This window comes from Liolophura sinensis, chromosome 1 (assembly GCF_032854445.1).
Source record: "Liolophura sinensis isolate JHLJ2023 chromosome 1, CUHK_Ljap_v2, whole genome shotgun sequence".
Classification (NCBI taxonomy): domain Eukaryota; kingdom Metazoa; phylum Mollusca; class Polyplacophora; order Chitonida; family Chitonidae; genus Liolophura; species Liolophura sinensis.
In genome coordinates this window covers 51,277,638-51,291,031 of record NC_088295.1, presented here as the reverse complement: position 1 = coordinate 51,291,031, position 13,394 = coordinate 51,277,638, and the positions used below count along the sequence as shown (strand labels likewise).

Sequence of the window (13,394 nt, the reverse complement as noted above, 5' to 3'; positions counted from 1 at the left end):
CGATTCATGACGCCACAGAAAGTTGAACGTGCGTCATCCAGTTGACCTACTTACAACAAGATTGCCGTCATAGTATGCATGTTCTTGATTGTCAATTCGGAAAACTGTCCTCCGTACATAGGCCTGACTGAAATTTACAAGTTTGTGCAATTCAAAGTGCCGAAAAAATCGGCTTTGTAATCTATTTCCTCTTTAAAATATATTAATTCAAGATACATGTATTCATTCCAAGAATTAATCTGTTCAATTTAACAGAAAGTTTGTTATCTGAGGGATGCTAGAATGTATTCTGTTATTGCAGCAGATTATTCTGTTAAATATCATACACATATTCTATATTTATTCAACATGACGATACTATTATACTAACAGGATATTACGTTGAACATATATTGTGTTATAATAACAGAATACATTCTAGCATTACTCAGAAACAGACTTTCTGTTAATTTTAACAGATTAATTTTTGGATAGGCCTAAATGTAGGCCTCTAGATCACATTAGACACGAGTCTAGATTGTCGGATCATAAGTCAAGTTTTTCTATTCTTTAGAATATAAACAAACTGTCAGCTAGTATGCAGAAAAGAGCTAGAACTACATTACTAAGCCAAAATACAACCGAATCCTGATTATTGAATTTACGTTCCAAACGCGAAACCGTGAACACGTGTGCATCTGTCTAGAAATTCTTCAGCAGTGTCTCTTCACCATAGCCTATACGCTTTATTGACTGTGTATTCTAGTCATATTTACCTAAAATTGTACAAATAACCCATTTCCCGTTTATTTAATGATACACTGCTGAGAAATGCTCTCGCCCCTACCCAGAAACGTACTGAATATATGCGTTTCAGTGTATCGGAGTTACAGGCATTTTACATCAACGGCCATTCGCGTGACGTCATCATTTTGATAACGTGTTTTGCACCTGATGGTCCAAACGCTTGACCCGATGAAATCTTGATTTCCATCTTGCAATGACCCTCTCCAGTGATTTGTAGACATCGCAAACAACGTGAAGTGAAAGTGAAAGGATCGGATATTCTTTGAATGCATGCATGTCGGAGATCTTGTGGTCGAACTGTGTTTAAATTTCATACACTTGGGTTGCTACGTGTTTAAGGTTATGAGCGTGAACATAAGATCAACAACTAGCACTACAACAACTACAACAACTACAACGATATAGTTATCGTGTAAAACGGACAGCCACAAAGTTTGATTATGCCGGGAACGTCAGTGAGTGTGCAGATTTTGGTGTCTGTGCTTCTGATTTGCTTGTTAGACTGGAATGGTTTTGTGAAATGTCATTCCAGTGTAACCATTCCAAAACTGATATTAGTGTCAATGGACGGATTCAGATGGGATTACTTGACTAAATTGCCAGAAAAAGATGTGTCAAATTTCACCTTTTTAATACGAAACGGTGCTTCGGCCAGTAAAGGTATGAAAAATGTCTTTGCCACTAAGACTCTACCAAACCATGTGACTTTGGTGACTGGATTATATGCAGAAAGTCATGGCATTGTGGCAAATGAGTTTTATGATCCCGATTTCAAAGAAGTCTATGAAATTAATAATCCATCGCAAATGGTGGATTCTAAGTGGTATGACACTGGACCAGAACCAATATGGGTGACAAATCAAAAGGCTGGGGAAGAGCGGCGTTCCGGATCTGTTTTTTGGCCTGGGTGTGGAGCTGTTCAAAAAGGCCGACTTCCATCAAAATACTTATTATTTGACAAAAGAATGGATTTCAACACCAGGGTGGATATTTTGGTATCCTGGTTTGTTTCAAAAGAGCCCATAAACCTGGGTCTGCTGTACATAAATGAGCCAGACCACACAGGCCATAAATATGGACCAAATAGCACCAACCTTGTTAAGAAGATTAAAGAGTTGGATGGGGTCCTGGGTTATCTTATTAATAAACTGAAAAAGCATGGTATCTGGGATGATATAAATATTATAGTGACAAGCGATCATGGGATGACATCAACACCTGCTGTAAAAGACATCAACATAGACAACTATATCTCTCCAAACAAGTACAGAGTTTGGACGGGAAACCCAGTTGCTCTTGTATTACCAAACAAAAGTAAGATTGTCTTTTTTAAATTCATGTACCAGTATATTATCAGTATAGTGTTTATATTACATTTAGTAAATAAGTAGTGAATATTTCATTAATTTGTTTGCTATTTGTGTACATTTGTAATGGTTGAAGGATTTTACTACGTGTGTCATACCAGGGTTTGACCAGCTGTTTTGCGGATGGTCATGGGTTTCTCCCGGGCTTTGCCCAGTTTCCTCATGCCATTGTATAAGTGAAATATTCTTGAGTACAGCGTAAAACACCAATCAGATAAATAAATCACGAGGATTTGAACTCAGGTCTCAGCAGCCGAAGTTCAGTGCTCTACTTACTGAGCTAAAGAGAAATTCCCACCAGCTAATGCCAGTATAAGAACTGGAAAGCTGCTTCCTTTACACATGTAGCTTTGTATATATGTACATGTATGTAGGTAGGTATGTATGTACGTAGGTATGTATGTATGTATGTATGTAGGTATGTATGTATGTAGGTATGTATGTATATGTATGCTTGGGGTTGTTCATCATGCTGAATAATATTTCAGTCAAATGACTACGAGGAGTCAAAGGTGTTTGTACATATACTGTGTCTTTTATTGGCATAAAGGTATTATGCGTCCATTCCGCTAAAGTGCTGCCCAAAGTTGTATATTTAGCCAGCCACAGTTATAGATAGGTATGAATCAATCTTTTATGCACTTCATCTGTTTGATTAAGAAATAATGATTTTTGTCTAGTCTTGGTTCTTTATTTCAGTACAGTAAATGTGGAAGATTTGAAATTTTAGAATTAGGCACTATAGTGTATACTTTGCATTGAATGCTGGATCAAATTTTCACTGGCATGTAAAAAATGTGGGTACCGTGGGCCCTTGGGCCCCCATCGGTTCCACACTGCTAGGTAATGGATACTGTCCACTGTTAATTGGATAGCGGCCATTTGAAAGGCTATACTTTATAATTCTTAATCAGCTACAAATACATGACGCACTATAAGGTGAATGCATGGTTTTTATTTTTTGCAGTTTATGAGAATGTAAATGAAGGTCATTCATCATTCTAAAATTTGTAAATAAATGTGGAAAACATAACAAAATCAATCGCAGTAGTGGTGATACTTTTAAGCTTGGGTTCCAGCGTTCATGAATGTCAAAGAAGAATGCCTTTCGAATTTGAAATACTTGTGTTTTCCTTTTTCATGAGTTTAGCAGGCGCTGTACCATATTTTCTGTGACAACACATACACATACATGTTCCTGTGTTTTAATGGTGAATCAATAAGCAGGGTCGATGTGTTCATTAAGGGTATAAATACAACTTAATAAGATACTGATTTGATAAATATATCATTGCTTAGATGAAAGCCAGTCTGATGATGAAGCTTTGAAGAAGGTGCCTCATGTGACGGTGTACAAGAAGCAAGACATCCCTGCCTATTACCACTACAAAAACAGTCGCAGGGTGACCCCCATATTAGTGGTGGCTGACCCTCATTACAGCTTGAGCTTCAACAAAAGTGTAGTCAACAAAACTGGTAAGTGTATAAAAACAGACATTCATAGAAGGCTGAATATCAGCATCTGATTTTAAAAGAAGAAAAGAAATAATATAACGTTGCCTACTTGGAAGAGGTGTGAAAACAGACCTAAACGGCCACTGGGTTGAAGTTGACCACAGCACTTTTGATTTTCAGTGAGCACGATTGTGTTTTCTTTGAACTTCAACATATATGTATGCTTTTTAATCTTCATGTGCGATACTTTATCTGTGCATACATACGTTTGGCCTACTGTTGTCTTTCGTTTTAAATGATTCATTAAATATAGAATTTTATGTGGTCTATATTTCTGTTGTGACATGTATGGGTACAAATAAGCTTTTTAGTCTTCATCTGAGCAGGTAAATATGGCTTTGAATGTAAGACTTTATCGGCTCTCAGCGGTAGTCCCTATACTTCTCAGTTAAACTGCATTTTCAGTTAAACTGATCTGAGAGTTTTCTTTTCTTTAATGAGATACCCTATTTCTTCAAATTTTTGGGACACCTGGTCTGCTCTTTTTAGCCAGTATACATGTACATGTAATTGTAACAGGAGTTTTTAGTTTCTTTTTTCTCACATGGTTAGACCATCTAATGAACAACATACTCATATCTTTACTTTCCTCAAAAGCTGGAAAAGAAATTTAATGTGCAGTTTTCAGCATGGTCTAATATCTGTTCCAAAAATTAGAAGAAATGGATTATGAACTCTGTGAAAAATATTGAAGGAAGAACAATTGAGGGGGAGATTAAGCCTTTGTTTATTACCCATACCTGTACTGTTGCTGTAGTGACCTTGATTTGCCTCTGATGCCACAGGCAGATACGGACATTGTTTATAATTACAAGATACCACATATTCCCCAAAACTGAAAAATAGCTCTTCATTTTTTTTTTATATCTGTTGTATTAACTTAAACACTGAACATTTACCGACACCATTTTAAGGAAAAGTCCTCTAAAAATCAAAGTAGGCATCACTGAATAGACCGCTTAACCTATGCATAAATATAACTTCATTTATTTTTTTAGATTTTTGTGAAGAGAGGTATTCAAAGAGAGGTATTCCAACATTTAGATTCTAAGGTGGGCTTTATGGACCATTCTGTCAGAGTTTAGGAAGTCTAACGTCAGAGGAAGTTTTTACAACTCTAATCAGGACACTGAATGTTGGAATAACTCTTTTCACCCAAGTGTAAAAGATTACTGATAAAAGATTCTCAGAAATTCTTTCCTTCTGGAGAACATCAGGAAAAAAAGGTTGTGTGACATGAGAGGTCCCAGATACAGTCAGTATGGCTCATAAAGCCCACTTTACTATTTAAATATATGAACACTCTTAAAAAAATTTGAAAAAATAAATGAAAGTATTTTTATGCATAGTTTTCAGTTGTCTGTATGATGAATTTTACTTCACGTTTTAGCTTTCCTTTTGCTTTAACAGTTACATTTCATTAGTCTTTCAAGATGTGTGCGCATATTATAGTCAGTGCCTAGTTAACTTTTGTTGGTCAATAAAATTTATACAAAGTACAAACCTTGAAGTGACATCATATGCTATCATGATTAGTTGCTACAGTGTATAAGCCATGTATTTCTAGCTTATCCAGATTGCAGTTAACTCAAAATTGAGTTGAGAGCAAAGAGCTGAAATTCTGAGCTTAGTGTGCAGGCAGTAATTTGTGATCAAGGGTGATAATGCCCTTCTGTTAAAGAGCGTTTCCCAAGAATTCATTGCAACTTCCTCGAGTTTGTTGGAAGCTTGAAGAGGTGTTCCAGAGAGCCACCATTTTATGTACATGTATATATGTTTTATCAAGTTGTGTTAGTCTGCAGTATAGATTTCATTTGTAGACCATTAGAACTAATCAGTTTAAACACTAATGGAATGCAATCAAGGTTTTCTAAAAGTTTATTCACTTTCACATTTTTAAGTTTTTTCATTTGCAGTTGGTAACCATGGATACAACAACAGCTTTTCAGATATGCACCCAATTTTCATGGCACATGGCCCAGCATTCAAAAACGTAACTGTGGAGGGTTTCTCTAACACGGATGTGTACGCGATGATGGCCTATGTACTGAACATCCCCCCTGCCGCAAACAATGGCTCTTTAAGTGCAGTGATGGCTTTGTTAAAGCCACGAGAATCTTCAGGGGGAATAACTGTCACATGTAAGTAAAATATGTCCTTGGATTCTAGGAAGAGGCCCCACATTCATGAGTAAGGAAACAGAACATGTGAATATAGAGTATCAGCATTATAAAAGTGGCTGGTGGCAGGAGTTGGATTTGAACTGGCGACTTATGTATACTTTTGAGTTCAATGTGAGAATCAGCGAGTGGTTATGCCACAGACCTACTACGCCTCCCCCCCCCCCCCCCAAGCACCCAAACATGCTTTCCCTTCTACATATCTTGATGCTTTGCCAGCACATTTACTATGCTAAAATCATCATGGTTTTCTGGATAGAAAATTAATTAAAAGTTAATTATAGTGGTGAAACATAATGCGGACAACCATTCAGTGGTTCAGCATTTTAACAGACTACACAGGTCATTTGGTAGTCACGTGACTCACTGACACATAAGGCTTCTCAGTGTGGGACGTCCGTTGCTATACAATGATAATTCAATGCCATTCAACAGTACATACCTTATTATTTTTACAGTTTTTGTTTTGTACATACTATCGCCTCCTACTAAAAGAGTTGTTTGATTTACTTCTAATAGGAGAACTTAAGGATGTTATTCTTGAAATGGAATGTATTATATTACGTTTGCTTTTTTGCGTTATTTTCAGATTTTGTGGTCATTCCCATTGTCCTGTGTGTGGCGGCCTTGTTGTCAGTTGCAGCATGTCGTCATCGCAAATCCTCTCACAGATTGTGAAAGGCCCGGGGGTTTACCCTGGGTACCCGAGCAGCACTCTGCACACGTCACTCATGTCCGACAGTGAGGAGGAATTAGGAGATGTCTGATCTCCTTGTGCTGGACATCAGCTTAATTCATGGCATATAGGTGATAGAGTTTAGCCCTGATGACTACGTGAGACCCTAGAGGTGACGATGCTGCGTGGCCCTTTCTGATGCAGTACAACGTTTGTTGAAGATAGGTTGTCTTCCCCTGGCACGGTGTGCATTTCAGTGTACTACATATGAGAAAGATTGCTGGTAACTGTTAAAGGTCGCTGTATCCTGGCATTCTGGTTTCCCACCACCCAAAAAGCTGACCGCCAGAGTATAAAATTCATGAATATGGCATTAAACAACAATCAAATATATATATATATATATATATAAGTAACATAGCATGCCACATGCAGAGAATGCTTATGCTAAGTTTTGTACTTGCAAATACAGATACATAATATCACAAATCCATTACCTAGAAGTATGCAACTTCCCTATAGCTAGTCTCCACAGAATTTTACATTCTGCTTCGCTAACACATTATGTAACGTATCTGCACAGCCATGTATTTTTTTCTCTTTATTTGGCAGCAAACATTTGAGAAACTGCTGATGCATGATGGGAAAATATGTTCAAAACGCTGTTGTGGTGAAATAGACTTTAAAAAAATAACAACAACGGAGAGGTTTGTAAAAGGACAGCATTGTCTTTGATAGTAATTGTGTTGAGTTGCTTGGAAATGGGTCAGTGGGTTCTTAACTGCATAGCAACAATGATATGCGAAATCGTTTCGGAGTTTCGGAGCCGTTTACATTAGATTTCCCAGGATTCCGATTACAATTTCCACTTAAGAGGTGCTGTGGAGACTAGCAATAGAGAAATTGCATACTTCTGGGTAATGGACTTCTGATAACACTCATTTGCTGTTTTCCCCCCTCTTTTAGGTAAACTTGTTCTTCTTTCTAAGTTTCCACTTGATGCCAATAACTTTGCATGTGATTGTAGTTAATTTGCGCTGTCATAATATAACAGCATTTCTCATGCCTTTGAACAAAAAAACGTGGTATCATGTAAAGTATAATATAACTAAAGGGTTAGCAATCTGAAACTACATAAGTCTATATTACGCATTCTACTCACTTTATTTTTTACTTCCTGGTGAAAATACTCCCCATAACTGAGATATGATTTTAATCTTCCAACCCAATGGACTGCTGATACACTAGGCTGGCCTGTAGGCATTTCACCAAAGGATGGTGGTTTTCTCCAAGTTTCTTGCAGCAGTGAAACTGACCCTTTTCGTCTAATTGAGACACCGCATATCTTGTTATTCTCCGCCCACTTTTTAGGGCTTTACCCCAGGTGTAATGCGCATGAGTTTCACAGGTGTGAAATGGGGGATTGGGTAATGCTATCCAGCGAGAACTTAAGGTCAACTTCACATAGGGGAACTTAACTCGGTCAGAGATATTCACAGCCAACAGTATTATTTATTATAACAGTAGTATTTATTTACAGCATGAACTAAAACCCAGTTGAAGGTGTTGTAAATAATACAGTGGGTAGTAACTCCGTACAAACAGACCTATGGTATGTGAGGAGAATATCAGTAGAGCATGGAGGTAGAATAGCAGGAGGCCCAATTACGAGGCTTCAAAGTTGAATGCACCCCAAAAACATCATTGCGAACGTCGGGCAGTAAGAAATTCAGTAAGTCATGCTGTTATTTTGCCTTGTGGGCTGGATTTTTCTATATAGCATCCCATTCACCACAAACATGACAGTATTCGGACAGTTTTTCTGCGTGAATATTCATTCTCGAGGGTCTTGACAAGGCATGCCCTTCCTAAATAAAACTGAGACTTAATGCTTCGCGTTTTTCATTTGTATTTATATAAGGAGTGAGTGCTTGGGGTTTAATGTCGTGCTCAACAATTTTTTAGTCATATGACGACGAAGGAATCCTTGGGTGTATGTAATGTGCCTCCTTGTTGCAGGACGGATTTCCACCACTCTTGTATCTAGTGCTGCTTCACTGAGACGACTTACCTAAGGTAAGTAAGCCGCCCCGCCTGAGCCAGTATACTGATACAAGTCAACTAGTCGTTGCACTATTCCCTTCATGCTGAACGCTAAGTGAGGAAGTTACAACTGGTGATTTATGTAAGGAGGTCATGGTGTCATTTGTTCACAGGGAAATGAAAGCAAATAATTTGTTATTGTATATAAATCTGTGGGAATTGAATGAACAGAATGAAGAGGCTTTTTGCATTGGGATCTGGCTGTGTAGCTACACTATGTTTGTTCACTGAAATGTCTGGTTAGGCTACATACCTGGTAGATGATGTTATATCATCAGGTAACCTGTTTTGATGCACATATATTTACGTACAATGCCCTGCCCCTTTTCACTTGCTCAGAAGTGGGACTATGGTGTTGATAATCAGTGGGCCCATTAGTCAGGGTTGCTCATCTGCTTTAGTCATAGTTTTTTTGTATAATTTTGTGTGTATATTCCTTTTTTGAAACTCAAATGAAGTTTAAAACACCAATTTAGATCTGTGCCTAAGTTTTACATATTTAATGATTTGCTTCTTTCTTCTTATTAATATGGCTCAGGTTCTGTAATTTGCTCATATCTTGAAAACCAACTAAGGCAGATCATGAAATTCACAGGTCATACTGCGCACGTGAGACATCAGGTGTTGTTTTAAACCAACTCGATTTGCATATTTAATGAATTTCTTGATCAGATTGGCAGTGGGTTTCTGCCTATGTAGTAACTGCTCTAAATGGCAGTTTTACTTTGTGGAACCTGAGCATGATCTGTGTCAAAGTTGTGCATATTTTATGTATTCCGTGATTGTCCTCTGTCTTAGAGGATGGAATAGTTCGAGAGTGACAGGCATCTGCCTGTCTTTCACTCACTTTATGTTTTGTGTGAATCAACTCTTCATACAGAAGAAATCAGCCAGAACAAATAGGTTTTGTAATAGACACTTTCAAGATGTGTATAGTATTGTGTGTTTGTATCCCTAGTCAGTTTTTTCCAGCAACTTATAATCTGGGAACAGTTTCCCAGCGCTATTCCCAACTTTGTGCAAAGTGAATATCATGAGCTAACTCATAGCAATTGTCTCCCATCCTCCACTGTACTATTTCACTCAAAGTTGTCTCTTCATCTGATGACGATGTCTATATTAAAATATTTTGTTATGTTGGCTGCGGCTTCTATCCTGGCATTGTGTTCATCAGGATGTCTTCTGAACATATATTTTATGATTACCTTGAATCATTTCTCATTGTGCCATCCGTTGCCAAGAACCCAGCAGATTTGTCTATGCATGTGCGTAAGCTAACTTTACCATATCAACATTTGTACAGTAATGTGACGTTGTGCTCTCGATACCTGTACAGAATTCCCTGTTATCTATTTTTTAAAAGAGTTAATTAAAAGGCGTAAGTGTGAAGAAAAAAAAAATGCTGTGTAAATAGTACTCACCAATTCCGAAGTGAATATTTGTAGGGTTTAAATTTAATATCCGATTTTATCACAAGCATATGCACGGCTTACATTCCTGTCTAAATTGCATGACTATAGACGTGGCACTGAACACGTCAGAAGAAACTGGTAGTATATATTCTAGTATTGTCGCTCATCTGTGTTGGGGGGGCTTCTCACTTCCATTGAATGTTAAGGTCTGCTATAATATTATGTCCTGCCAGACGTGCAGTGAGGGGAAGTGTACAGATTATCAATGACTCGTTTATGTATGTAGTAATTAGGCTATTGGGTACAATTAAATGAACTATTTTACTCATAATATTATTATTATTATGGAATTATGGAAAAATGTATGTCAACACTATGTAGATCTAAATGCTATATTGTTTTTATTCTTTAACAGTATTAACGAGATTAAAGAATTGCTTTTCGTGTCCATATATAATCAGTTCAGATTTGGTGATATTTCTGTTTATATATATATAATCAGACTATTTTGGAACTTGTTCTTGTTCGTTCTTGTGAATTTTTTTTTCTCTGTTTTTGTATAATTGAGTCAGATTTTTGGTTATTTCAGAAAATTTTGGGACGTTTTTAGTTCTTGTGAAGTGTATTTGTTTTTTTGGATATTTCACATTATGTTTTTTGCACATGATCTGAAAATGCTTGTACTTTTTTCTTCTTTGAATTCTAATTAGAATTTATCTGTGTATCAGTGAATTAGTGTTTTAAAATCATCATCGTCTTCAACTATATTTGAATAACAGAACAAAGGACTACTTTAATACAAGGATTTCACTGTTATTGGTATTGTTTAAACACAGATTATACGTTGGTGACGTACTAAGAAATGTAAAATATTTTTGAAATAAATTGACATCATTATTTACTGTGTTGTATTAATTCTTTAATTTGTACATTCTTGTCTCATGCTTTTATGAAACCCGGGGGATAATTGTAATTTGGGTGTGTCCATCTGGACATCACAGTGGATATGTGTTCGCTGAAGTTGCTTAATTGTTTATTATCATTTCTTTACTGTTATGTATCAAAATAGTTACAATCAGGTCGTATTGGTGGGGCTAGTATTTATTATTTGTGTCCAATTTGATTGCAGCTTAATGCTGAAGTTGCTTAATTGTTTATTATCATTTCTTTACTGTTATGTATCAAAATAGTTACAATCAGGTCGTGTTGGTGGGGCTAGTATTTATTATTTGTGTCCAATTTGATTGCAGCTTAATGCTGAATTTGCTTAATTGTTTATTATCATTTCTTTATTGTTATGTATCAAAATAGTTACAATCAGGTCGTGTTGGTGGGGCTAGTATTTATTATTTGTGTCCAATTTGATTGCAGCTTAATGCTGAATTTGCTTAATTGTTTATTATCATTTCTTTACTGTTGTGTATCAAAATAGTTACAATCAGGTCATGTTTGTAGGGCTAGTATTTATCATTTGTGTCCAATTTGATTGCAGCATATTGCTGTACTCAAGAGTGTATCATATTTGACTGGAGGGATTTTTGGTGTTTATTTAGCCCTCATTTCATAAAAGGGGGAGGGGGGCGTTGTAGTGATTGATATTTGCTTGTATCCTCACAACAGCCCACAGTCATGAAACTGCCAGGTCAAATGCAAAAACTAACCCCGATCCATACACAGATTTTAACACATCCCATGATTAACTTCTGTAAATTTAGAAATTTTTAAAATTAAGGTTGAAAATATGATTGGTCATTAGATTACTCGGGTTAGGTTAGTTGATTTCGATATCTTGAAACCGAATTAGAGGAAAATCATGAAAGGCACAGGTTACATTGAATACGTTAGGCACCTGTGGTTGAAGCATATCTTTTGGCCAAGGAAACATTTAAAATTGTGTATGATTAATACTCTCTGAATGCAGTGGAGTATATCTGCTTTGTGATTATCAAAAGCAGGGTTGAGGGAGAGAGGTCAGTGATACTCCCAGTCTTCAATTGTAGCTCATCTTGTTCATAAATGATGTTTATACGACAACAGCCAGCATTATGATTTTTAAACTTCAGCCTAACAAATGAAATGTAGTGCTTGGCGTGCAGGTAGGCCTGCAAACTGTGTTAGGTATGAGCCCAGAAGTCCTTACATAGGTAGGCCTACAACCTGTGTTAGGTATGCCCCCAGAAGTCCTTAAATAGGTAGGCCTACAACCTGTGTTAGATATGAGCCCAGAAGTCCTTAGACAGGTAGGCCTACAACCTGTGTTAGGTATGCCCCCAGAAGTCCTTAGATAGGTAGGCCTACAAGCTGTGTTAGATATGAGCCCAGAAGTCCTTAGACAGGTAGGCCTACAACCTGTGTTAGGTATGCCCCCAGAAGTCCTTAGATAGGTAGGCCTACAAGCTGTGTTAGGTATGAGCCCAGAAGTCCTTACATAGGTAGGCCTACAACCTGTGTTAGGTATGAGCCCAGAAGTCCTTACATAGGTAGGCCTACAATCTGTGTTAGGTATGCCTCCAGAAGTCCTTAGATAGGTAGGCCTACAATCTGTGTTAGGTATGCCTCCAGAAGTCCTTAGATAGGTAGGCCTACAACCTGTGTTAGGTATGCCCCCAAAAGTCCTTAGATAGGTAGGCCTACAATCTGTGTTAGGTATGCCCCCAGAAATCCTTAGATAGGTAGGCCTACAACCTGTGTTAGGTATGAGCCCAGAAGTCCTTACATAGGTAGGCCTACAACCTGTGTTAGGTATGCCCCCAAAAGTCCTTAGATAGGTAGGCCTACAATCTGTGTTAGGTATGCCCCCAGAAGCCCTTAGATAGGTAGGCCTACAAGCTGTGTTAGGTATGCCCCCAGAAGCCCTTACGTAGGTAGGCCTACAACCTGTGTTAGGTATGAGCCCAGAAGTCCTTACATAGGTAGGCCTACAACCTGTGTTAGGTATGAGCCCAGAAGCCCTTACGTAGGTAGGCCTACAACCTGTGTTAGGTATGCCCCCAAAAGTCCTTACATAGGTAGGCCTACAACCTGTGTTAGGTATGCCTCCAGAAGTCCTTAGATAGGTAGGCCTACAACCTGTGTTAGGTATGAGCCCAGAAGTCCTTACATAGGTAGGCCTACAAGCTGTGTTAGGTATGAGCCCAGAAGTCCTTACGTAGGTAGGCCTACAACCTGTGTTAGGTATGCCCCCAGAAGTCCTTAGATAGGTAGGCCTACAAGCTGTGTTAGGTATGCCCCCAAAAGTCCTTAGATAGGTAGGCCTACAAGCTGTGTTAGGTATGCCCCCAGAAGCCCTTAGATAGGTAGGCCTACAAGCTGTGTTAGGTATGCCCCCAGAAGTCCTTAGATAGGTAGGCCTACA

The 13,394-nt window shown here is 37.9% G+C and overlaps 1 protein-coding gene across 1 annotated transcript; it reads left to right on the top strand.

The window, feature by feature from the left end:
- Positions 1-962: 962 nt before the first annotated feature.
- LOC135469074 (ectonucleotide pyrophosphatase/phosphodiesterase family member 5-like) lies at positions 963-8,023 on the top strand. The gene is made up of 4 exons (XM_064747601.1): positions 963-2,100; positions 3,453-3,629; positions 5,585-5,809; positions 6,438-8,023. The coding sequence occupies exons 1-4, from the start codon at positions 1,227-1,229 to the stop codon at positions 6,524-6,526; spliced, it is 1,365 nt and encodes a 454-aa protein (XP_064603671.1). The 5' UTR covers positions 963-1,226; the 3' UTR covers positions 6,527-8,023.
- Positions 8,024-13,394: the final 5,371 nt, after the last annotated feature.

Excerpts from the sequence above, each read along its gene's own strand:
- LOC135469074 (XM_064747601.1), top strand. The coding sequence starts at position 1,227 with ATGCCGGGAACGTCAGTGAGTGTGCAGATTTTGGTGTCTGTGCTTCTG. Across the intron at positions 3,630-5,584 it reads AAGTGTAGTCAACAAAACTG|TTGGTAACCATGGATACAAC; the intron begins GTAAGTGTATAA and ends TTTCATTTGCAG. Across the intron at positions 5,810-6,437 it reads AGGGGGAATAACTGTCACAT|ATTTTGTGGTCATTCCCATT; the intron begins GTAAGTAAAATA and ends CGTTATTTTCAG.